This window comes from Grus americana, chromosome 14, assembly GCF_028858705.1.
Source record: "Grus americana isolate bGruAme1 chromosome 14, bGruAme1.mat, whole genome shotgun sequence".
Lineage (NCBI taxonomy): Eukaryota > Metazoa > Chordata > Aves > Gruiformes > Gruidae > Grus > Grus americana.
Genome location: NC_072865.1, coordinates 17,407,200 through 17,431,041, shown reverse-complemented (window position 1 = coordinate 17,431,041; position 23,842 = coordinate 17,407,200). Strand labels below are relative to the sequence as shown.

The 23,842-nt window shown below is 38.8% G+C and overlaps 1 protein-coding gene across 7 annotated transcripts; it reads right to left on the bottom strand.

Moving 5' to 3' along the window:
- Positions 1-355: 355 nt before the first annotated feature.
- On the bottom strand, positions 356-23,339 carry SPDL1 (spindle apparatus coiled-coil protein 1). Of its 7 annotated transcripts, none has more exons than XM_054841912.1 (13): positions 23,236-23,339; positions 22,034-22,081; positions 20,068-20,243; positions 17,743-17,919; positions 17,233-17,427; positions 16,872-17,021; positions 16,112-16,210; positions 15,139-15,249; positions 12,413-12,553; positions 9,228-9,337; positions 7,887-8,074; positions 6,582-6,927; positions 356-1,262 (listed from the first exon to the last, which is right to left on the bottom strand). In XM_054841912.1, exons 3-13 carry the CDS (start codon positions 20,224-20,226, stop codon positions 1,115-1,117), a joined length of 1,824 nt encoding a protein of 607 aa, XP_054697887.1. In that variant the 5' UTR covers positions 20,227-20,243; positions 22,034-22,081; positions 23,236-23,339; the 3' UTR covers positions 356-1,114. The 7 variants fall into 7 exon arrangements, with proteins under 7 accessions (XP_054697887.1, XP_054697888.1, XP_054697889.1 ...); XM_054841913.1 differs by having other exon boundaries at positions 22,828-23,306; XM_054841909.1 differs by lacking the exon at positions 356-1,262 and adding an exon at positions 22,828-22,956 and having other exon boundaries at positions 1,276-6,927; positions 23,236-23,254.
- Between the last annotated feature and the right edge of the window lie 503 nt (positions 23,340-23,842).

Sequence of the window (23,842 nt, the reverse complement as noted above, 5' to 3'; positions counted from 1 at the left end):
GGAAGTTAACATACAGCAGATCAAGCTGTCAAATATAAAACCCACTGGGTTTTAAGATTCTTTCAAGATTTTTTTTTCATAATAGATTTAAAAGGAAAAGTTTCAAAGAGCTTTCATCTTAACTACTAAGTCTTTTACTTACGAAGTGGCTAACCCATTCAACTAGAGGGAGCTTAAAGCATAGTATAATACGTGAAGTAAATCTTGAACTTCCATATAAATGCTAAAAAAAACCCCTTTTAAATCAATGGCATTAGCTTAAACATTCTCAAAATTATTCTTTATGAAGTGGCATCAGAAAGGTACAGAAAGTTAAGATTTGTCTCCTAAAAACATGACAACAACACACAGCACGTATATTACAATTTCTTAGCTTTTATTGAATGGTACTTTTTAAAAAAAAAAAAACAAACCACAAACCCACCACAAAATCCTTTCTACAAAATAGCTCACTTCTCAATCAAAAAACCTGACGGCTTTAGATAAATGTTTTGTCTCAAATGCAATATAGACTACATTTCAGAAAGGAAGAGAAAGAAAGGTTTATTTTAATTATTAGTATAAATACAAGAATTTATAGAGTTTCAAAAGAATACTACCCCACAAAATGCATAAGAAGATTCACATGCACCTTTGCACTCAGGTCAGTCTGAAAGTTGAACAATTACGCACTAGGGAGAAAAGCGGTCAGAATTCTCAATCCAGGAACTGGAAGAAATTCAGGAACACATGGCTTAGTTGAGTTCCGCATCAACATTGGTTTGTCTTGCTCAGGGCTGACCCGTCTTACCATATAATAAAGCTTCTGGATCAAGTACTCCTCTCTCAGAATAGCACTGTGCTTCAAACAAATAATGATTAACACGTGTTTAGCAACTTAACCAAGATTCAAGGCAACACTTTGGGCCACATTGCCAGGGAACTTAACGGGTGCCCTCTAGGAAGTTAAGATATCAAAAGTGCAACTCATTGATGTGATCATACTCTTCATAAAACGAGGCAGATCAATGTCTAAGTTAGGAACCTGTACACTTCTGTATGACACAAGTTTACTCAGTATTTCCTGCTGAAGCAGGACTCCAAATTGTTCAGGTTCCTTTCACAAATGTAAGTTTTATTGCTGAGCACACTGCGTTTCAGAAGTTGGCTTAGAAGATACATACAACGTTGTGTATTTTTTCTTTTGTGTTTTCTTCTCAGTCGTGATTTTTTCCTTCTTATCTTCTTTTTCCATAGATTCAAATCTGGATTCAGCTGTTAACCTATAGGCAAAGCAACCATTCTAAATACATATTTAGTTAATAAAAAATCAGGGCTAAAAATAAGAGTTTTAAGCAAAATCAGCAAGCCAACGGCATACAAGACCATCCATATGCAAAGACAGAGCAAGCAGTGTTTAAGAATGAAATGAGACTAAAATGAAGCACTTTGATATCAGTCCTATTCACATTTCATCACTTAAAAGTATAGCCTTCCCCCCATCTGCTCAAGTGTTTTGTAATAAAGGTTACTGAATGTGTTAACTGGTTGGGATTCGCCTTTAAAAAAAACAATAACTGTGCCATGCACATAAAGGAGATCAAGTCCACAAAAGCACAACTTCAAGTGAAAAGTCCCAGCAACATAATGCAAATGTGAAGTCAAGCATTTTGCTTTAACACCACCAAAAAAAGGATGACACTTAAAGCAATATACTAGTTTCCAACCTAGCTCTGCACTACTTCTGCCTTTATCTTAATGCCTGAACAACTGAAAATAAGTTTTTGGAAAAAAAATTATTTTCAGGCAATAAATTACATCATTTGTCCACTGACACGTTTTAATTCTACTGTGAATGTAAATGGGAATAGAACTGCTACACAGCTGTTAAAGAGGTAAGTTAAAAAACAAGATTTGGACATCTGAGCACAATTGGATGTTTTGATTATTTAAGAGTTACTTAATAAACATACAAATGTGTCACTAGAACAAATTGACAAATAGTGCTATTTACTCTGCCAAATCACCCACAACCAATTGACTATTACATACAATTATTTCCACAGCAGAACAAATTATGGCAAATGAAGTTCCAAATTGAACATGGCTTTACAGACCAACACAAATTCTATGCTGATTCATCACATCTGTTAAAGCAATTCTCTAGTGACTTTGTGGATTTCTAGTGGTCTCAAGAGCCCCCAGTGAGCAACCCACAACAATCTACAGCTGCTTTCAATGATGGTTTTCCAAACAAGAATAGCTGCTACCCACTCGTTAGAGATTGATTTGCAATAGAGAGATACAGCTGAAAGTGAGAACTATGAAAGGAACATTTGGGGAAATGTCACTACACATTTTCCCTGCTGCAACCACCACCCAGTCTGTACACACAAATACATCAAATAAACTTTTCTTCTCTGTCACAAGCAGTCTGCATTTGATTTCCTATCAGCACTCTCTCTAGACTAAAGAGACATATGCTTTGCTGTGCATCTCCCCTAGGTCAGCAGTGTTTGAGCCACCCCTTGCTCTGTAGAAAGTCCACACCTGTAATTCTGATGCTAACCACTTTTTGTTCATAGTCAGTTCCCCCAGCTGCCCTGCACTGCACATGTGCTGCTACCTGCAAGCAGCCAAATAATGATGTGGTGACAAGACCAACCAATTATTCAGGGAAAGAGAAAAAGCATATTCTTAGTAATCATCATCTGGTTAGCGTTTAGTCTGCAGTTCAGTCTGTGCTGCCCTCGCAGCTGTAATTAGGGATGCATAACTTGTGTCTATGCATCTGTTCCCTGGGTAGGTTCTCCTCATTTGTCCCTCCTCTCTTCTGCCTTGAAAAGACCTCTGTCCAAGACCACCAAAAACATTACTCTAGTGGCCAAAATTTCCAACAAGGATTCCCTACAAATATACAAAACAAAGCAAGAACTCAAACCAGAAGGCCAAATGAAAACTGAACTGACTTAAGTGTTCCAAAGCAGCACAATTGGATTTCTACTCCCCTTTTACAGTATTAGATAATTCTGTTAGTGTATAGTGTAATAAGTCTGGAAATCAAATTCACATCAGAAACATCACATTGTTTCATAAAAGTAAACAACTATTAAGAGAGAGAAAAAAATCATCTTTGTATGCTTTGAATGCCCACCAAAATGTTTATGCAAGTCAGCATAAAGTAAGCCAACTTCCTCAGACTAGATCTATGTTAACAAATGCCTGAAGTAATTTATCAGAGGACCAACACTGACTTACAAAGATGAAATGAGCCATTTCACATTAGGAAGCTACACTTAAGTTAGTTACAGCTTTTATCTGCATCAGCAATAGATTGCCATAATTTGCCTCACTTACGAAAACCTTAGTTTATGGCAGTGAGGTACTCAGAAATGCCTGAAGATTCAGGCAGTCAAATTCAGTAAGTTCAAATAATTGAGCTTTAACATGACAATGAACAGGCAATCCAAGCAAAGGATTTTTCCTCCTTCATTCTTAGTATCTTCTAGTTGGCCTGCTTTTTCCATCTTATTTTCACCCCATCCTCTTGAAGGGGGTTGAGAGTGGCTGGCTGCAGCGAGCCACCATTAACCCACCACAGTCCTCATAGCAAGGCAGCTCACAGAGTGCCCCTTATAGCAGTGCTGTATTTCCATCAAGTGTTTGCACGAGGAAATGGATTGATCAGACAAAGGAGATGACAGTCAAACTCTTCCACCTAAAAATAATGCTTGTGAAACTATAACATGATTCTATCAGGTTTTGACTCTGTAGACTCCAGAAACAAGACGTAACGAGGGTTCCTTCTACCCATTTGAGGAAGATCAACTCCTCTGATCAGATGGAGCTTTACTTCCTGAGGACAAATGCCATGCCTAAAACCCCAAAGAGAATATTAGTTACCCAGATCTCCTGCTGAGCCAAACGGCTACAGGCATTTCCTGTTCCTGTTTGAACAGAGTCCAAATGAGGTACGTTTGGTATACGTAATCTAACTAAATAACGAGCAAATAAACTCCTAGGCACGCAAGCCCTTCTTTAGGTCAACCAACCTCAAATCTAAATGCAAATTATGTTGGGCAGCAAGGGCTGGAATTTGCTATTTCAGTTTCAGAAGTGAAGAAAGACATTTCAATACAGAAGTATCTTTTTATAGACCAGCTGCCCTAACAGCAGATATCGCTACCTATAACCTTTGCATTGCCTGAATTACAATAGCAATTAACAATTAAAAATAATGACTTAAATACTTAAATCTTTAGTCTCAACTACTATGTTCTCACCACTCACCTAAAAGTATTTCAATGTTTAGTTGCTTTAAACTTTTGTCAGTATATACACACGCACTGCAGATATGTACGCATGCTCTTAGTTCAAAGTTATCTAGCTTTCCCTTGCTAAATCACATTAACAAGACTCTTCAAGGAAGTCTGTCACCCATAGGGGTATATACAGATCACTTCTGACCACTTCTTCATCACTTCCTAAGCTAAGATGACAAAGCTTTTCAAACACCATTTTCTAGAAATGAAACATGCAATCCTGTCACAGTTACTATGGCTCTTTTTACTACCACATTGCATGGATTAACAATGACAGAGCTAATTATTGCACAAGAAGTACTCCAGTTACAAAAATAACCCCCAATAATCACAGTAACCTTGTCTGCCAGAGCATCACATTTTACTTAACACAAGGTGAAACACTGACGATTATCCACCGTGCATATGCCAATTATTTTTTTCCTCCCCCAAACTCCATTTTCAGGTCAACATTCCTGCTCAATATTTTTGTGCCTTTGCATAGCTGTATTCCTACATAGGGTTTGGCCCCATCCATCGCAGAACAGTCCAGAGAATCTTTTAGTGTTTAGAAACCCAACCTCTTAAATACTCTGACTTTATCATGACTTCTTATTTCATAATAAATCATAACAGATCAATGTCAAGTAAATCCTCAATGTTATCTTAAGATCATTAATTGGGGATTTAGTAGTTCATTAACACAATTGGAAACATGAACAGAACTGTCTGCCTGGATTTGCCTTTCACAAGTTCATACCATCATTGAAGACAACTTTAAAGCTTATACAAGTGTTGTGGCATTTTGTTGTTGTTGTGTTGGTGGTTTTTATTTATTCCTTGTTTGAACCAACAGCAACGGGTGCAAGATTAGAACCCTCCCCCTGAACTGTGACTTCATCTTCCACTTTTTCCACCTGGTCTGTTTTCAAACATCAACCCCATAAAAGAATTTCCTCTCCTCACTCCCTCTCTGGTAGTTTTACCCCTGCAGTTCACATAAACTGTTTGCAACAACTTCCTTTTGGCAGAAACTCTACCTTCCTTTCCAAAAGGAATATGAGGAAATAAGTTAAACTTTTCACTCCCAGGTTACACACTGTCTGTTCCTTTAGGAGTATACCATCACTAAATGATCCACTCTTCCAACTTTCACCACCCATGTTTGACCTCCCTGATCTTTCCTCCTCAGCAACAGTCCCTGCCTATTTTGTTTTGACAGGGCTACTTAAACTGCTACTTCTGCCATAATTCTCTCCAGACTTTCAGAAGATTGTACTGTTTGGTTATTTTAAATCTGTTAATTGCATCCAATGCAGCCTTGAATAATTGATCCAAGAGTCAAAATATCAATCTAATTACTTCTGAATACCATTAATTTTAGATATACTGTACAGATTTCCATGTGTTAGGCCATCCATCTTTGAAGCTGCTGTCATTCTAGATTCAATAAACTATTTTCTACTAGCAGACATAAGCAAGTTGTAAGGTCAAAACATCTAGATTATCCCAGAGTTTTTTTTCCTCCCTCCAAACACTCCCAATACATGTTTACTAAGAACATGAATAGAATACAAAAGCATCAGCCGGAAAAAAGTCAGCATTCCTTTCACCAAGATAAGAAAGTTGGAGCCAATTATTGTACTAAGTTACTTCACCATTTATCAAAAACTAACTTAAATTCTCAGTTCAGGGGAAAAACTTGATCTTAGTTTAGCAGTTGCGTTTCTAGTTATCATGCATCCACATTATCGAAGTCAGTTGTCTGGCAACACAAATAGCATAATTGTCTACTGTCTTGTACAATGCAAGTTCTGTTAACCCAATTCAGGTTAAGAATTACTTTATTTAAATAATTTTTAGGCTTTTAGTTAAATCTGAAAGTTGATGAGGGCTGAATTTAGGTATGAGACTGAAGCATGATACCTATTGCCTCTGCTACTTTGATACGTAACACAGTTGTGTGGCAGCTTTGAAGGGACCAAAAAGCCAGTCCTGTTTCTGAAGTTAGAGCAAACCAAGTGAACTGTCATGCTATCTGCACACCTTAAACATTTTCGAGTAATGGGAAAGTTATTTCAAAGATTGTTACAGTTTCAAGAATCTTTGCCATTAGTCATCATTTTAATCTTTCTAAAAGGTTTTGAGAGGTTCAATGTTGGCAGCCGGAGCTGAGGAATTACACTGCATGCAACACTGAGGAAACAGATAAAGAAGTGGATAGCATAGTTCATGCAGCGAAAGAAAAGAGATGCAGGTCTGTGCTGATTGCCTTGACCATAGACAGAAGCAGACACTGACCTGGGGGCAGCTGAAGTCAAGGAACTACTTCCACTTCTGCTATATGAAGTATAGGCATCATGATTCTCATCTTTAGTTTTAACTCTCTTTCTTTCTCTTTCAGGTTCAACTACTTTTTGCATTGCTTGAAGAGCTATATTTATTGGCGGGGCTTCAAGAGCATGTTTTTTTGGAGAAGCATCACTTTGCTCCAAGTTCTTGGAAGTCACCTTCGTTTCTTCCTTACTTGGCAATTGAGAGTGAGCAGCTTCTTTTACAGAAGTATTTTTGCTGTCCAAGTACTCACAAGTACTGTCCACTGGAATCTTCTCCCTCTTCTTTTTAGTTTTAGTGCCTTTAAGTAATTCTAAGAAAAAAAAAGGAATATACTTTTTGTACACAAGTGAAGCTAGAGTTAATTTGTCCACAAACATGTTCATAATAAAACTAATAAAGAACATTTCACATGACTAAAGACCTTAGAATAATTCTTATTATACAATTTACATCCCTTAAAGAACGTCCTTCCGTATCAGCAAGTAAGCATCCCAGGAGAAGTTAGCTTGAAAAAGAAACAACAACAACCACCTTTCTCCCCATCCACTCTCTCTTTTTACCAAGGCTTTTAATTAGCTACTCTGAACTACACGAATATGCTCCATTATTTTATTTCCATTTTGGAGGCTGCTGAGGTAACCTTCCACAACTAAGATTTTAACATTAAATCCTTTGGGTGTAGACAAGTACCAAAACCAATTTGCCCATCTGGTTCCCCATTCATCTTCCACCACAGGCTACAACTCCCTTGTTTCTGCACATACCCAGGTATCAGCTGCTTTTCAGGTGGGCCTCTTGTCAAACTTAATCCATATTAACTTGAGCTACTAAACAATTTTTCTTCAAAATGCTTTACAAGCTTTGTGATAAGTGCATCAGCTGCCTACATTCAGAAAGCTGATACTTCTCATCAACAGAGAGATACTGCTACTGTTATGACAAGCACCTCCTGAGAAGTTGTTCCTGCCTACTTCACTTTGGTTATCTAGCTGTACTCTAAAGCCTCTGAATGCTGTAATTTGTGCTCTTTAGTCTTCTGAAATTAATGTCAGGATACATACTGAAGTAAGGCCCTTCAGCAAGATAGGGCTTTATTATTTCAGTTCAGCAGTTTATGGACCAGGCCATTACCAGAGAGGCAGCCATTAAAACATCAAGTTTATATCTGGAACTAACCCAATGTTTTCCTGTTTAATGGCTTTCAACTTGTGAAGGTTGAGAAGACCAGATTTTATTTTTTTTGTTCCCATATGGAAAAGTAGTATTTACCTTCAGGTTCGTATTTCATTTTTAGCTCATCCAGCATAACTCGCAAGTTCATATTCTCACTCTGACAAGCTTGCAAATGTCTCTCATTCGCGAAAAGTTTCCTTTCAACTTCCAGAACCCTTTGGCTCTCATATAGAGCTTTCATCCGCTGCAAGGATAGCTCATTTTTCAAGGTTTCCGTTTCCTTGCTAGGGTGGGAGGAAAATTATACAGTCACTCAGACATGGTTGTTGTTGGTTTGGGGTTTGGTTTTTTTGGGTTTTTTTTTTTGTTTGTTTGTTTGGGTTTTTTTAGCAAAGCAGCAGATACAAAGTCAACTAAGCATTCAGTGACTTCACACAAAATTTGTATTTATACACTAGTAGGAAATGAAAGAGACCTCTCAGTACAATCAAAATTTTCACTTGAACTTGACAGAGCAGTGAGTTTAGCCACCAGAGATAATGCTCGTTAAACAAAGCTGTATGCTGAACAGTGCATACGCACATATGTAACTGGTTTGAGACACTTGCCCTAACCTACAAATTCACTATTTCAACAGAGGGTTTATAGCCTATATATAAATTAATAACCAACTACTTCTATAGCTGACAATAGAAGCTTTACACAAAGGTGTTACTTTAAGTGACCAACAGGAAAATGATTATGCTAATACTCAGTGCATGTCCTTGCCTCTGTTTCAGAGCCCATTAACTACCACATCATAAGCCCTGAATCACGAGTCCTCAGCAATCCTAAGGTACTCTAATCACACCAGTTTCTCCTAATAGGAACAACAGCAAGGTCACACACTTCTCAGGACTTCCCACAGCAGATCATTGCCTCCTGCTGGAAGCGCAATACTTTCATCTGAGGGCTTACAAACAGTCCTGGGGCCAAATGCTCCAGGCTTTCTAATTAATAGATACAGAATTCACTAGTTATAGAACACATCTCAACTAAGCAGTTCAATAAAACATTTCAAGTGTTATTATCTGACTCTTTAGAAGAGAAATATATACAGCCTATAGACTTTAAGAAGCTTCATACACTTCTCTTCCCAGTTAATTTGTCGACTATCTTGTATCCAGGAATATTAACGGTTTTAGAAGAAAGCAACAATAGTATAAAATAGTTCTGCTGCTGTCTTTTGCAACAATAAGTAAAACGACAAACCAACCAACTCTCGGTCCTATAACGAACATAGGATGATTCCACAGCATTAGAAAATGAGACAAGCAGCATATTTGCACATAGTCAGTGGACTACAGACAGAAACAAAAAAGGGAGAATAAAAAACAAGTAACTAGAAGATAACCAGACTACAACCAACTTCTAGGCCTCAGACCATTAAGTACATACTTTGAGTTGTCAAGTTTCATTTGCAATAAATCTGCATAGTAGCCATCCTCAGACTCTCCTCCTTTTGAGCTACTGCTAGCTCTGGATTCTTCCATACTCTCATATAAAGTCTGGTAAAGAAAAAATGTCAGCTTGTCAAATAGTGACCTTTGAGAAGCACATTAGCTTAGTCCTTAGGTGAATTTTTCTGTACATTTCTATAGAGAATTCTGATCATACAGGCCTTTAAACATACAAGACATCTCAGTTGCTCTGAGTACTTTATTAGAAATGTCAAACAGCACCAAAACTGACTGTTCTTGCTCATTCACTGCAAGAACAAGAAATAAAGCAAGTTCTCAACTCCAGAAGGTTTTCAAATAGCATTGCAGAACAGTTACCTTCCTTTTTACTTGAAAATACAGGATAGTTAACCCACAGGGAATTTGTTTCAGCCTTTATTTCTAGGCTATCTTCAGTAGCTGGACCCCAAAGGCAAGGAATACAAGCCATAGTAATCAATAGCCAAAAATCTCAAAATCAGTTACATCTTTTAGATGAGAAAGTTGGTTCATAGTAAAGATGCCATAAATGCAATAAACTTTCAATAAAATACATCAGTAACATGTGACATTCTGGTTTTTTGGGGTTTTTGTGGGTTTTTTCTGAACAAGCACTCATATTTAATACTGTCCTACAGACCTCACAGGCTTCTGTCAGTCACTGACTATACAGGTATTTTTGCTGGTGATTTGAATAATTTAATAATTTCCTGACACTACATATTTATGGCATAGAGACAACGCTAAATACTGACATGACAAAACTGGTAAAGTGTATTGGGTCTGGCTGAGATGGAGTTAATTCTCCCCACAGCAGCCCTCATAGTGCTGTGCTGTGTATTGGTAGCTAGCAAACTGTTGATAACACACCAGTGTTTTGGCTACTACTGAGCAGTGCCAGCACACATCAAGGCTGTCTTTCCAACATTTCTTCTTCCCCAGCAGCAGGCTGGGGGTAGGCAACATCTTGGGAGGGGACACAGCTAGGACAGCTGACCCAAACTGACCAAAGGGATATTCCATACCATATGACGTCTGCTCAGCAATAAGAAACTGAGAATAGGGGGAGGAACAGGGCAGGGGCATTCGTTTTTGGTTTTTTGGGGTTTTTTTTCCATGTTTGTCTTCCAGAGTAAGGGGTACACATACCGAAGCCCTACTTCCCAGGAAGTGGCCGGACATCGCCTGCTGATGGGCAGTAGAGAATAATCTTTTGCTTTGCTTCCATGCGTGGCTTTTTGCTTTAGCTACATTAAGCTGCCTTTATCTCAACCCACGAGTTTGGGGTTGTTTCTTCCATCCTCCTTTCTCCCCTCCCTGCCTTACTGAAGAAGGGAGTGATAGAGCAGCTCTGGTGGGCACCTGGCCCCCAGCCAGGGTCAACCCACCACATAAAGCAATCAAGCTGTCTCAGTTGCTTACTTAAATGGGTTAAGCCTAGCTTTATGCCACTTTGGTTAAATGCAGAATAGAGGTCACTATCCTGGAAAGCATAATCCTAATGCATAAGCTAACACACCTAAGCTTACATTCCAAAACTGTCATAAGAAAGGGTCAATCAAGCCCATGAGTATGTAAGAAAGGCTACAGTGTTTCACTCGATACGCACAAACATCAGTAACATTACAATAATGCACAGAGGTGTTCTCATGTATTTCTCACCTTCCAGAATATTGACAAGATACTATCAAGTTGCAGAAGAGGACCACAGAAATTGCTTTACAAGCATGATTAAGCAATTCAGTTTTAGAAAACAGCATGCTTCAACTGCAAAGTTAAGACGCATTACTGGCACTGTTTAACATCTTTGTCAGCGACACGGACAGCAGGATCAAGCGCACCCTCAGCAAGTTTGCCGACGACACCAAGCTGTGTGGTGTGGTCCACACGCTGGAGGGAAGGGATGCCATCCAGAGGGACCTTGACAGGCTGGAGAGGTGGGCCCATGCAAACAGCATGAAGCTCTACAAAGCCAAGTGCCAGGTCCTGCATGTGGGTTGGTGCAATCCAAACACGACTACAGGCTGGGCAGAGAATGGATTGAGAGCAGCTCTAAGAAGGAGGACTTGGGGGTGTTGGTGGACGAGAAGCTCAACACAAGCCAGCAACGCACAATTGCAGCCCAGAAAGCCAACAGTGTCCCGGGCTGCATCAAGTGTGACCAGGAGGTCAAGGGAGGGGATTCTGCCCCTCTGCTCTTGTGAGGCCCCATCTGCAGTTCTGTGTCCAGCTCCGGGGGCCCCAGTACAGGAGAGACACGGAGCTGTTAGAGAGAGTCCCGAGGAGGCCACAAAGATGCCTCAAAGAGGCTGGAGCACCTCTCCCATGCACACAGGCTGAGAGAGTTGGGATTGTTCAGCCTGGAAAAAAGAAGGCTCCGGGGAGACCTTACAGCAGCCTTCCAGTACCTGAAGGGGCCTACAAAAAAGCTGGAGAGGGACTGTTTATCAGGGAGTGTAGTGGTAGGACAAGGCGTAATGGCTTTAAACCAAAAGAAGATAGAATTAGATTAGATGTTAGAAAGAAATCCTTCTCTATGAGGGTGGTGAGGCACTGAACAGGATGCCCCATCCCTGGAAGTGTTCAAGGCCAGGTTGGATGGGGCTTTGGGCAACCTGGGCTAGTGGAGGGTGTCCCTGCCCATGGCAGGAGGGTTGGAACTAGATAATCTTTAAAGTCCCTTCCAACCTAAACCATTCTCTGATTGTACGATTAAGGAAATGAATATTCAAGCAATCCAATATAGCTGAGAGACTAAAAACCAATAAAAAGCCTAAGTACACAAAGTAAAAATGTGAAATAGTTATGTCTAAGAGGAAAAAAAATCAGGCGTCATAGCTCAGTGAACTTTGACCAAGATACTGAATTTAAGCACTACAGGTAACTGTGTAAAGCATGAAGGTGCTAGACACAGGAACCCAGAAAAGATTGTTTCTCCAAACCAGGGGCTGGGTGGTATAGAATTTTCTGCTCCTCTGAACTGCAGAAGTACATGTTCTCCAGCTGTTGGTTAAATAAAGATATGAGTAGTCTTCAGATCCCTTTTCAAACCTGAGCACTGACTTCAGATAGTTTTCATAATGCTTCTTATTGTCATGTTTTAACTGCTGATTATGACTTTTCCACTTAATTACTTCCACATACCTTAAATTTTTCTAGCTGCCTCACTTTCATAAGAAGATCTTCTATCTCACCATTCTTTTGTTCTAACATCGACTGTAAGCGTTCCAGCTGCTCAAATTCTGCCTGAGAGCCTTTCATCTGTAGCAGCGTAGCCATTTGCAGCTGGAAGAGAGGAAAATAAATAAATCCTCACAAATAATACTGGGTTAAGTGACTGAAAATCTCAGCCTCTTACCCAGAACAGTTAGGATACTCAATCTTTTAATTCTAATCCCAAGTTTAGAAGTGCCCTGGATGCTTAAACTCAGTAGTCTTCACAACATCGTCTGCATAATTGTCATCATAGGTTGACACTAAAAGTCTTTAGGACAGCTGAAAACTTACTGAACAGAGGAGTCCCGAGGTGTCATATATGTCTCCGTATTGACGAAGGAACCTATAAATATACTCTCAAGGACAGACACACATTTCACATTCAAACCGTAAACACCAAGTCAGCCAGAACCAAACTACAGTCCAGGCTTGTTTAATCAGAGTTAAAATGCATCTGTTGAGAACTCACTTGGGAAGAGACACCCCAGTTCACCAGAGACTTTAAAACCCTTTTTTTGCAGTTCTGATTCTGAGATATAGGTAACGCTAAGTTTGCCTTCTGTAATATTAAACCAATAATTTCAGCTTCTCCTATTCCTTCAGTGGAACTCATCCTTTCAAGCAAACAAACATCCTTTGTCATTACAGAGGGAGAAGTTTATCAAAGAAAAGTCCTGCATATATAGCAGATTTCGCTGTTGACATAATAATATCATAGTACAAGAGCCTTAACGCATTCAGTTAGTGATACATCAGACATTTAAACAAGTGGAGAAACAACATGAAATGTAGTAATGGCAAGACTTAACAGGGCATTAGTGATAACTGTAGTGTTTTTACTGGTCTAGTCAGTATGGACAATATAACACAGTAGGACACTTCAAGAAATCATAGGGAAAGGTCTAAGTTGTTTCAGTTGATCTACAGATTAACAGAAAGCGAGAGAAGAGCACTTACCCTACAGAGTCTCCTATGTAAAGTAAGGAATATTGAAGCTAAAGAAAGATTCAATCATTTATCTCTTCCTCATAGCTTCTACAGGACTTAAGGGAGGCAAAATTCTGACCCCCACTGGCTGACTAAAACTATCCTTACATTTCCCAAGCACGTAGACATCTAACCTTAAAATCCCACTTGCTACCTGTCAGAATTGCAGTCTATCTACATAAAAACAAAGAACAAAAGCATTAAGAAACTGGAAGGGATACTGTGGGCTGTGGAAAAAACATCAGATGTGGTAAGACTTTCACAGGAGTACTGCTTACATTCTGTTCAGGAATCAGATCTTCAGAAGTCACCAGTAAATACCACTTTCAGACACTCTGACAACTTACACTGCAACAACAGTTACCTATACTGTGGGAATCAGCTGCTGAACAAAGAGATCAGTTAACTATAACTTGAGCTTTAACAGACAGCACCTCAACACAACACAAAGCAGAGCAGACCCTAACAGCGATCTAAGATGGCAGCTGAAGCCAAACAGCTGTCCTAAGACTACTAATCTACAACACTGATACTGGAGGAAGTTTTATGAGGACAAACAAGTACAAATTGAAATTCTAAATAAAAACATTAAGTAGCAGAACAGGGATACCAATTTGCCTCAGTTCTTGGTGAAAATCTGTAGTATTAAGAAACATTCTTATACCATTCAATCAGTATGGCTGACTCACCCTCATATTACAAGAAGAAAACTTTCTGAAGAAACTGATCCTATTCCATCATTTTACTCAATCTTTAGCTCTCAAAGTCAGATTTTAGTAAAAGAGAATTCCTTTGCTGAATCAGTAGTTCTTTTCTTGTCCTTTAAGAAAGTTATCTCTATTTTCAACTTACTGTTCCACAAAAGCTAGGTAACACAAACCTGTATCTTCAGTGCTACTCTATCATCACTCTGGATGTTTAAGCAGTCTCCTCAAACACCATGATCAAGTATTTGATCAAAATAAAAGGATCCACTCTTGTGTTGGAAAATGAGAAGACCAACATGAAAACAGTTAGCAGTTTTGCAGCATCCCCTTTACACTATCCTGTACATCAGCTTCTGCTAATAGTTCTCAACAGTATTAACCAGCAGGCTCCCATCCTATGGAAGTGTAGTCTCAATTAAATAGTTACAACAAAGGTTATGACTTATTCCCACACTAAAGATAGGGAAAAGCAAGAAAAATGTAGACAAGTGTAATAACAAGAGAGCAACCCAGAGGCAAAAAAGCGTGATCAGAGGACAGAGTACAACCCTGCCCTTTACATTCATTCCTGACAAGCCACAGTTAATACACAAATGATTCACATGGTATGAGAATTAGGTAAGAAAAGCAATTGTCAAGAGAAACCGAATGCTGGTTTGACTGACAGGAGTTGTGTTTTACTGTTATCCGTGTAACAACTACCGTCAAAGTAAGCACAGTGCCTTCAGTATAACTTGGAGTTCTAGGATAAAGCAATAACACTAGTAGCAATAGAAAAATCCTGATGTACCATAAAAGTCAAAAATAGCACAATGACATCCTACTTGTTTTTCTCCTATTTCCCTCCCCCCAGACCACTGTATCCTGTTTTAAAGATAATCAAATCCCCTAGCCTTTGTACTAAAACACTGCCTTATCAGACCCCAAGGAAACCCTGGAGTATTACAGTAATGGTCATACCTTCATTCTTTGCAACTGTTCTCTAGTGAATGCATGCTGTTTTTGTAGTGACTGATATTTTATTTTCACACTGATCAGCTGTCGTTCCATTTCTGCCCTACGGTCCTCCACCTACAGAACATTGTTAACAATTATTACTATGAAAATTATAACACTTATTGCCACGTGGATGACAAGATGTACAAGATGTTACCTAGCAATTGATGCTGGTTCTGCAAATACTGCTTTCCCAGCAACAGTACTTGAAAATAGGCGCTACCTTTGAGATAAAAGCAAGTAGACAGTGCTGTAGCAGCTGAAGCCCAATCAGTAAAGTGCAACAGATTTTACTTTCAATATCAAAATAAAATAACATTTCATACACTTCAGTGTTTCTATAGAATGTTTTGTCCATTGGCATCAGAATAGTTTTAAAAAAAAAACAACAAAAAAGACTCTACCATTTCAACCCATTCCGTAGGTGCTGCCAGAAAACAAAAAAGCTTCCTATGCATTTAACAGCAGCTGAACTCTCATTGAAAAACTAATTCAGAAACCCTCCCAAATGCTCAGACATCCAGCTGTCTTCAGTATGTTTTTAAAAGACAGCATTTATCAGCATCTTTTAATATTTCACATACTGTCTTCTGCATTAAAGAAGGCTTACCAGCTGAACAGAACTACTTAGCTCTAAGAGCTGCAAACAGAACTGTCATGAACCCTCAGTCCCATCTTCTATCTTGATAGCTAAGTAACTTTAAGTGATTCCATTACGTTTACTAACTCCTCAACTTCAGGAGTGTGCATAAAAATTGTTTTCCATAGATCAGTTCCTAGACATTTCAACACTGAAGTAGTATTTGAGGAACAGAGATTCATGCTGGCCAGATCAGGTACAGATACCCTAATATTTTCAATGTAATTAAGAAATAAAACCTATGAAGTATTTCTTCTCTACTCAGTCTATTCTCAGGTATCTGTGGCATAATTGTACCTCAGCAAAGAGAGAATTGCCTTTACTTGTAGGATCCAAAGATTGCTGCACTGCATGATCCAGCTGAACCTGAAGCTCTTGATTAGCTTCACGAGCTTTCTAGATTAAAGCAGAGAGAATATTAGTCATTTAAGCATCTGATATACTGCATATATGAATTTAATCATATAGTTTTACTCTTTTTCATTTCCTATGCCTTAGCACAGCTTATATTGTACTGCAGTATTTAATTGTGCATACAGTTCTGGTCAGTAAGAGACAGCCAATTTTGTTTCACTAAAAGGCTTAATATTCCACTCACTCTTCAGGACAAGAGCATAACTAAAACCTTTAAAGGAAAACACTGATGTTTATCAATTGGATTAATGGTATTGAGATTAACAACCTTGCTGTGCTACTTAGTCACAAATGCTCTACTTCCCAGTACAAAGTTTTCCAAGGCATTCAGTAGGAACTTGAAATAAAAATGACAATATCGGTGACCTGTGAGAAGTCCCTGTTACGAGGCAGAACACTGCAACACAAAGCATCTCCATGCACAGCCTTCCACAAAACAATACCAATATAGAGAGTATTTAGCAACAGGCAATACCAAGCATGACTAGTCAATACCCTTCCCCGCCCCCCTGCCGTCTTCTCTTCCTCCCTCCCTCCTCACAACTTCTCTCTCAAAGCTCCTCTGATTTCACTGAAGAGCTACCACAGCAGCTTGTGGTATTCAGGGATTATCTACCCCTGCTGAATAAAATTAAGAGAATACCTCTAATGCATTAGAGTAAGAAACAACTTCCTTTTCCCGCTCTTCTTTCTCCCCCTGCAGACGCTCCAGCTGATTACGTAAGTTACTGTTCATGAGTTCTAATTGTTCTTTACTGTACTGCAGTTCATTCAGCTTTTCTTCAACATTGGCCTAAACAAAACAGAAAATCAAGTATGAAATAAGAAGTTTATTAAAAACAATTTGAAAAAAAAGCAGGCCCAAGTGAAACAAATGGGTTTGTTAGTACTAATTACTTTAAATAAAAAAATATCTTGTAGCACCAAAAAAATGAAATGAGCAAAAGCACAGAATTTTATTTTCAACTTTATTTCCAACTAATAATTAAGTACTAGTCACATACCTTCACACTTTCTAGTTCAGTGAGTTCTATCTGAAGACTGAGCATTTCTGAAGACATGGTCTCATGTACACGTTCAGACATCATACGTAGTTCCTCTGATTTGGCAGCAATTATTTCCTTCTGATGATCCACTTTGTGTCTCAATTGCTTCTCTGAGAGTCGGGTTTCATCTAGTTCTGCTTTCAGATTCTCCAACTTAAAGACAGTTGACAACTAAGTAGTACCATTTTATAATAAATTCTTGAAAAGCACAATACTTTTGACTCTGTTCTAATTACAGAAAATGTCTTAGAAATACAAATTAACAGTTATCTTTTAAAAATAAGCTTTGAAAGACAGTGTAATTCACAATGTAACAAGCAGATAGTTGTTAAAAACTAAACAAACAAGCTCCTACACATTTTAACTATTTATTAGATTTGTTTTGGTACTAAGTGTGCAATTATGAGTTAAATATATATTCTTTAAAATGCTATTAGCAACCATTTAGCTGTATATTAGTTGCCAAACCTTGTTTTTAAGGTCACCGATTTCTTGTCCATAGACTCTGGCAAGCTGTTCTTTCTGTTTATCCAGTTGCATGTTTTGCTGTTGCTTAAGGGAATCACATTCAAGACTCAAGCTTTCCAACATTCGATTCTTGAGTTCAATTTCTCTTTGAAGAGAGTATTTCTCTTGTTCAAATTTCTGAAAGAAATAACATACTAATAAATCTAGATGTAATACTCATAAATGCTTGGGGAACAACGTACTAAGTATAGGCTCAGAACTAAGATGCTAAATGCCTAAAACTTGTCACTCATTCAACCTTTTGTTGAAGTCCCAATTAGGGAACTATCATACTCATGTTTGAAAAAAACCCCAAACAACCAGCCAAAAACCGATCTGAAATTTTATGACATTTGATGGTGTAATAGTCTCTTCATGAAAACTGTGTATTTCTTTGCACCCAACACAAGTCTTTTCATGCATCTTTTCTGCAAGCATAACAAAAAAATTTAGTGAGAGCTTATGTGTCCTTTCTATCTCCATAGAACTCAATCATGTTAAAAATTGTTACAGTCCAACAAGTGTTCCCCTATTGCAGAACAGTTGGGTTCAACATGTGGTAAAGACATCTAAATTGTCTACTGTTTTGTAATAAATCCCATCAACCCATCAAATGACTTTTTAATCAGCTTTCCTCTATGCCTGATTGTATGTGTTTGCTAATTATAAAGGGCAGCTTCATTTTACTCCTCCATTCAGCTAGCAATTAAGGAGAAGAAAAAAATAGAAAAGGAGAGTCTTGGAAGCAGAAAAGGTAAATACCAAACCCAAATCAGTCTAAAGATGCAGGATTTTCCTTTTAAAAAAAAAAACCCAACTGTTAAAACACAAACAAGAATTAAAAAAAGAACATAAAACTAAAAGCTGTCAGGTGGGAAATTGACATCAGTGGTTCAGACAGCAGCTTATCAAGGACAGGCTTAGCTCTCAAATATACAGGACAAGAGTTTTAACTCAAAGATAAAGACAGTGCACAGAAAAGGTTTGGGAGTGCACAGCTGACCAGACCCAAGAAAGGCAGAGATCTGGCATGATATGTCTACACAGACTTTTACAGAAGCATACACAGATTTTTCTAAAGAGATTCCCATGTCTACTGTTAAAATTTACACTTGTGTTCACAGTAATTGCTTTGGCTCTCACATTCTAAAGAGGAGAATCACAGATTGAAAAACTCAAAAGAATCTGTCGGATAACCATAGTTCCCACACAAAATGTTATTCTGTGGTATGAAAGCACACAGTTCCTTCCCTCTGCCCTTGGACTCCAAGTTACTAATTAATCTGGTTCACAGAAGCTTAGCTCATAACTTTGCTCCAGCCTATAACATAGGATTACAACCTATGGGTGCAGCTTCACAACACAGCAGCTACCATCTCAGGTTGTCAGCAGAACAGAATGATCCTGGCCTGCCTTCCTTATCACTTGTGCTTTCCAGCTGCCTCTCTTACGCTAAGCTTACTAACAGCAAACTGATCAAAATAAGTTCTTTGGGTTCATTCAGAATAGCAGGGTGCTACAACTCTCCAGCTGGTTAAAAAAAACAAAACAAAAGCTACAACAAAACCACAAACATCTTCCCTCCAGCACAAGAGAGGGGATGGACACACAGCCAGAAGCAGACTAAATGAAGAGAAATGGTATAACTGAAGCATGGGCTGACTGAAGACAAACCACCATCAAAATTGTTTAGGAAAAGTGGAAGAGATTTTCCTGATTGGAATTTTCTTGCAACATTACTAAGAAAACTGGTTGACTACATAATACCTCTATATTTCAACACTACACTACTCTCTTTTCTGAGCTGTAAGGAAATGTACTAATAAATTCAGAATCCCTTGGTATTTAGAAAATTTGAAAACTTCACTAAAGAAATCGATTTTACAGTCTTGCTGCTAGCATTCTTTTTACAGCTCTAAGTGATACAAAGCTTGCAGGGAGAGCATAACATGAATGAATTGCTAAACATACCCAAAACACATGCTCTAAACCAAATTTACTTTAGCACTTAGTACTCATTTTACATTAAAGGCAATTAATCTTACACAGTATTGAACATCTGATGCATAATTAGCTATGAAATGCCATCTCAATTAGATAAAAATCATGCTGGCTATCTTAGGTCAGATATAAAAAGCCCCCTCTACAAATACTTAAACCAAAAAAGTTTATTAAAATTAATCTAGACTCTAAAAAGCATTTAAAACACCTGTGACATTCAAAAAATAGTTAAACTATAATGAAGTTCTTTACTTTTTTTTTTTTACTCAAAGTTTAAAACATCACCTCAGTTTTCTCAGTCAATTCACGGCGTGTTTGATCCAACTGATTTTGAACTTCACTTTGGGACTCCAATAAATGCAAGCCATATTGTGCTGCCTTTCTTCGCTCATTCTCTGCTTCCTTCAGTTGGTGTCTAAGACTTAAAATGGTCTCTGTCTCCATTTTTCTTCCTTTTGTTACTTCACCATTGCACAAGAAATGATTAAAAAAGACATTGCAGTAAGTTATAGTAATTAATCTGAAAGACGTTATTGGATTTCCTTTCTTTATCAGGATACAAGGATATATTTTTACATTAATACAAGACACAAAAAAGATAGCTCATGAACAAACAGTCCTGTGAACAGTAAAATAATAGCTATTCCTCCATAAATTTCATTAACATCTTGTTTCAGACTATGTCTTAAGTAATAGCATGCAGTAAAACAACTCCTGTGTACCCAGCCCAGTTAGGAAATAAGCTTGTAAAAACACTTTTATGCCTATGGCTGACAATGTTTTGTGTGGTATTATAAATAAGCCACACTAACTATAGCTACTTGTGTACACAAATAACACTTAAGATTCATACAGGTGGCTGTATTAGCAGATAGTTTACTCCTGATAACATTATGTGGGATATAGACATAGATAAAGGTATTTGAAGGAAAGAATCAAAAATAGAAATCCTGTTAAAATATATGGAATTTTAACACAGGGATTTTTATTTATTTACTTTAAGTGCTTAATAGAGTCTTTCATGACTGTTTTCCATTTTAAACTTCAGCTACTGCAGGTAAGCTATTTGTTAATAACCACGTCTTCATCCCATGTTTTAGAAAATTCATCCATTTCTATCTTCGTATCACAACAGAAGACACAAGTAAAGGTGAATTTTTCAAAAAAGTTAGTCAAAATAAATTCATACAAACAAAATATTTAAAAAAAATAAAAATCAAGTCAAACTAACACCATAAGCTTGTATGACTGCTTGCTCCCAAGTCTACTAAATCAGCAGAGCACAAAAATCCTATTAAGACAGAAATTGCTAAGCAACTCAGGCTTCTGAACAACATAAGCCACGAATTTTCTCAGAAAGTATACAGTAACAATGATATAGAAATAAAAAAAATCTGCAGTTGATTTTTTCAAAGCCAGTGTTCATTATTTTTATATCATTTCAAGATTAAAGCAATTCTTGATTGAAGATCTTACTCCGTGCTTTTTCTTTTTACATAAGCAATTTAGCTGCTGCCATTTCTTACTGGCACATATATTACCCTGATGAATGTTAGCAAGATGCTGGTCTTAAGAGCAAATTTCGCAGCTCAACACAGGAGACTATTTTTAAGAGTCATTATTGTAATGTAATGCCTTTTTTTTTTTTTGCTAACTTTTATTCAACATGGCTAACTCCCCATGGAGTCACCCAGCTTCTGATAAAAGAAAAAAAATGTAACCTGCAAAAGTACATCATGCAAAACAACATGCTAATTCCTTTCAGAGGTACAAGATAGAAATTATCAAGTTCTGGTTTTCACATTTTCCATCACTTATCTTTGTATGTGTTAAACTTGAATAATGCTAATTTATCCAGTCAGGCTCTGAAACTTCAGTTTTTCAGATCTAACTATTGCAATACTTGAAATACTGTTTTTGCATGCTTATGCTAAAATAAGCCAGTGCAAGAGAGGAATTTTGCATACCTATAGCTAAGAATCACCAATATTATTATTAGTGCAAGGACATACACACTGTGTACAATTTAGTAATGAAGTGTTAACAGTACAATGTAGCAATACAAGCATATAGGCAACTTCTGGCTTTTTTTACATTAGTAAAGAAGATGAATTAATCCTTATTCACTTCATAAATTTTAAAAGGGTTTTAAAAATAACTATTTTCTGATCAAACAACACTATAGACGCAACACAGCAATTTGATTGCTCCTAGCTTACTAAGTTAAATTTGACTAGCATTTTTAACTTACCTTCAGAAGCCCATTTAAGACTTTCTTGACCTTATTCTCATATTCCACCTTTAAAAGAAGAAAAAAATAATAAAAGCAACAGTTGTCTAGTCCAGATGAGTATAAGCTGCCCTTATAGCAGTCCTTTTCTGAAAAGGCTTAACGCCTGTGGCTGTCTCATGAAAATGCAGATCACAAACTAAAATCCCATAGAAATGCAAATCTTATTCAACTCTCAGTTGAGGCAGCTGTCAGAGAGTTTAGAAACAGCCAGATCAGGCAATGTTGCCAAAGGCCAGATGCTCTGCAACTGGCCTGAGGGGCAAGTAAATAGGCTACACCCAGGGTCACCTTCTGGCACACACATCATTTTTAAGGGTTGTTTGGGGATTTTGTCTTGTTCCCTCCTACTTCTCCAATCTCCTTTGCATGCTCTCCACAAGTTCCACATACAAGACCTCTGAGGTCTTAATAAATCCTTTACTGGATAATATAACCTACGAGACCTTCGGGTTTTCTTTATTTTTATAGTTGAAGTATGGAGGAAAAGAGAAATAGTTTTCTTATTCACACGTTCCTTGCCGACAATTAGGAAAAACAGCAATACGCCTTGCAGAGCAGAGACATCCTCAACTTTCCATTTTCAATTCTGGATGAAGCTGTATTGTTATACAAAGAAGTAATTGCCTGTAATTTAGTATTATACACGAGGTTAAGTAAACTACCCTGAAAATAATGTTTTAACATAAGCAGGTAGTACTTATGTACGAACAGGCAGGAGGTAAAATAATAAATGCATACAGGCAACGACTTACAGATGGGTTTGTCTTCTGCAGGAAAACGGCCCTTGACGGGGGGGCAGAGGACACACGCCTGACACCCCCATCCCCCGTCACCTGACGCAGCACCTCCGGGGGCCGCCGGGGAGAAAACAGCCTTTCTCGCTGGAGGCAACAGGGGAACACGCTGGCAGCACGGCCCCGGCGAGGGGAAGGGCCTGAACGCCACGAGTCCCGGAGGCAGACCCCGAGGCAGCGGCACGAAAGGAGTAGAGGGAGCCAGGAGCTCCTCTCCACCCCCACCCCCCACCCCCGCCAGCTGAAAGCACCCTTCTGCAGGCAAGGAGCAGCAAAGAGACACCGAGAGCCGCACAGAGAGGAGTGTCCCGTCGTCCCCCCGTCCCTCACGGCACCCGCGCCCCCCGCAGCGCGGTACCACGGTACCTCCGCCCAACGGCCGCCCCGGCGCCGCTCCCGCCGTTCAAACTCGCCTCCGCGATACCGCCCCAGATCTCGCGAGAGCCGCCACCGCCCGCTCCTTTTGCCGCTCATCGCCTCACTAGCGCGCGCGCGCAGCCCGCCGAGTGGGGTAGCGCATGCGCCTGGGCGCGAGGGGCGCTTGTGAGGAGAAGTGTTTCAGCGGGGCGCCGCGCTTGGCAGTCAGCGCCCTGCTCCTCCCTTACGCGTTATAGCGTAGTCGCTCCTTTGAGATTAGTATAACACGGAGGTGTCCAGGCGGTGCCAGGGTGGAAGGGTGTTTGCGCAGAGGAAATTTTCCCAAAAACAAAGGGAAGGCGATGAAGTTAGTAGCTCAGCTCTGGTTCTGCAACCATACCTAGCCAGAGCGTGGCAGACGAAGCGCAACGGATATGCTTGGCTCCACAGCCACAGACAATGCTACCTCACTCAAAGCACACAGAGTAAGTGATGAGAGTCAAAGTATACAGAGTGCTGTGTGTTATCTAGGAAAACAACAACAGAAAAAAGAGGAGAGGAGCAGTCTGCTCCTCCCACACAGTATTCTACAGGAGAGGTTTTGCTTTTGATTGCA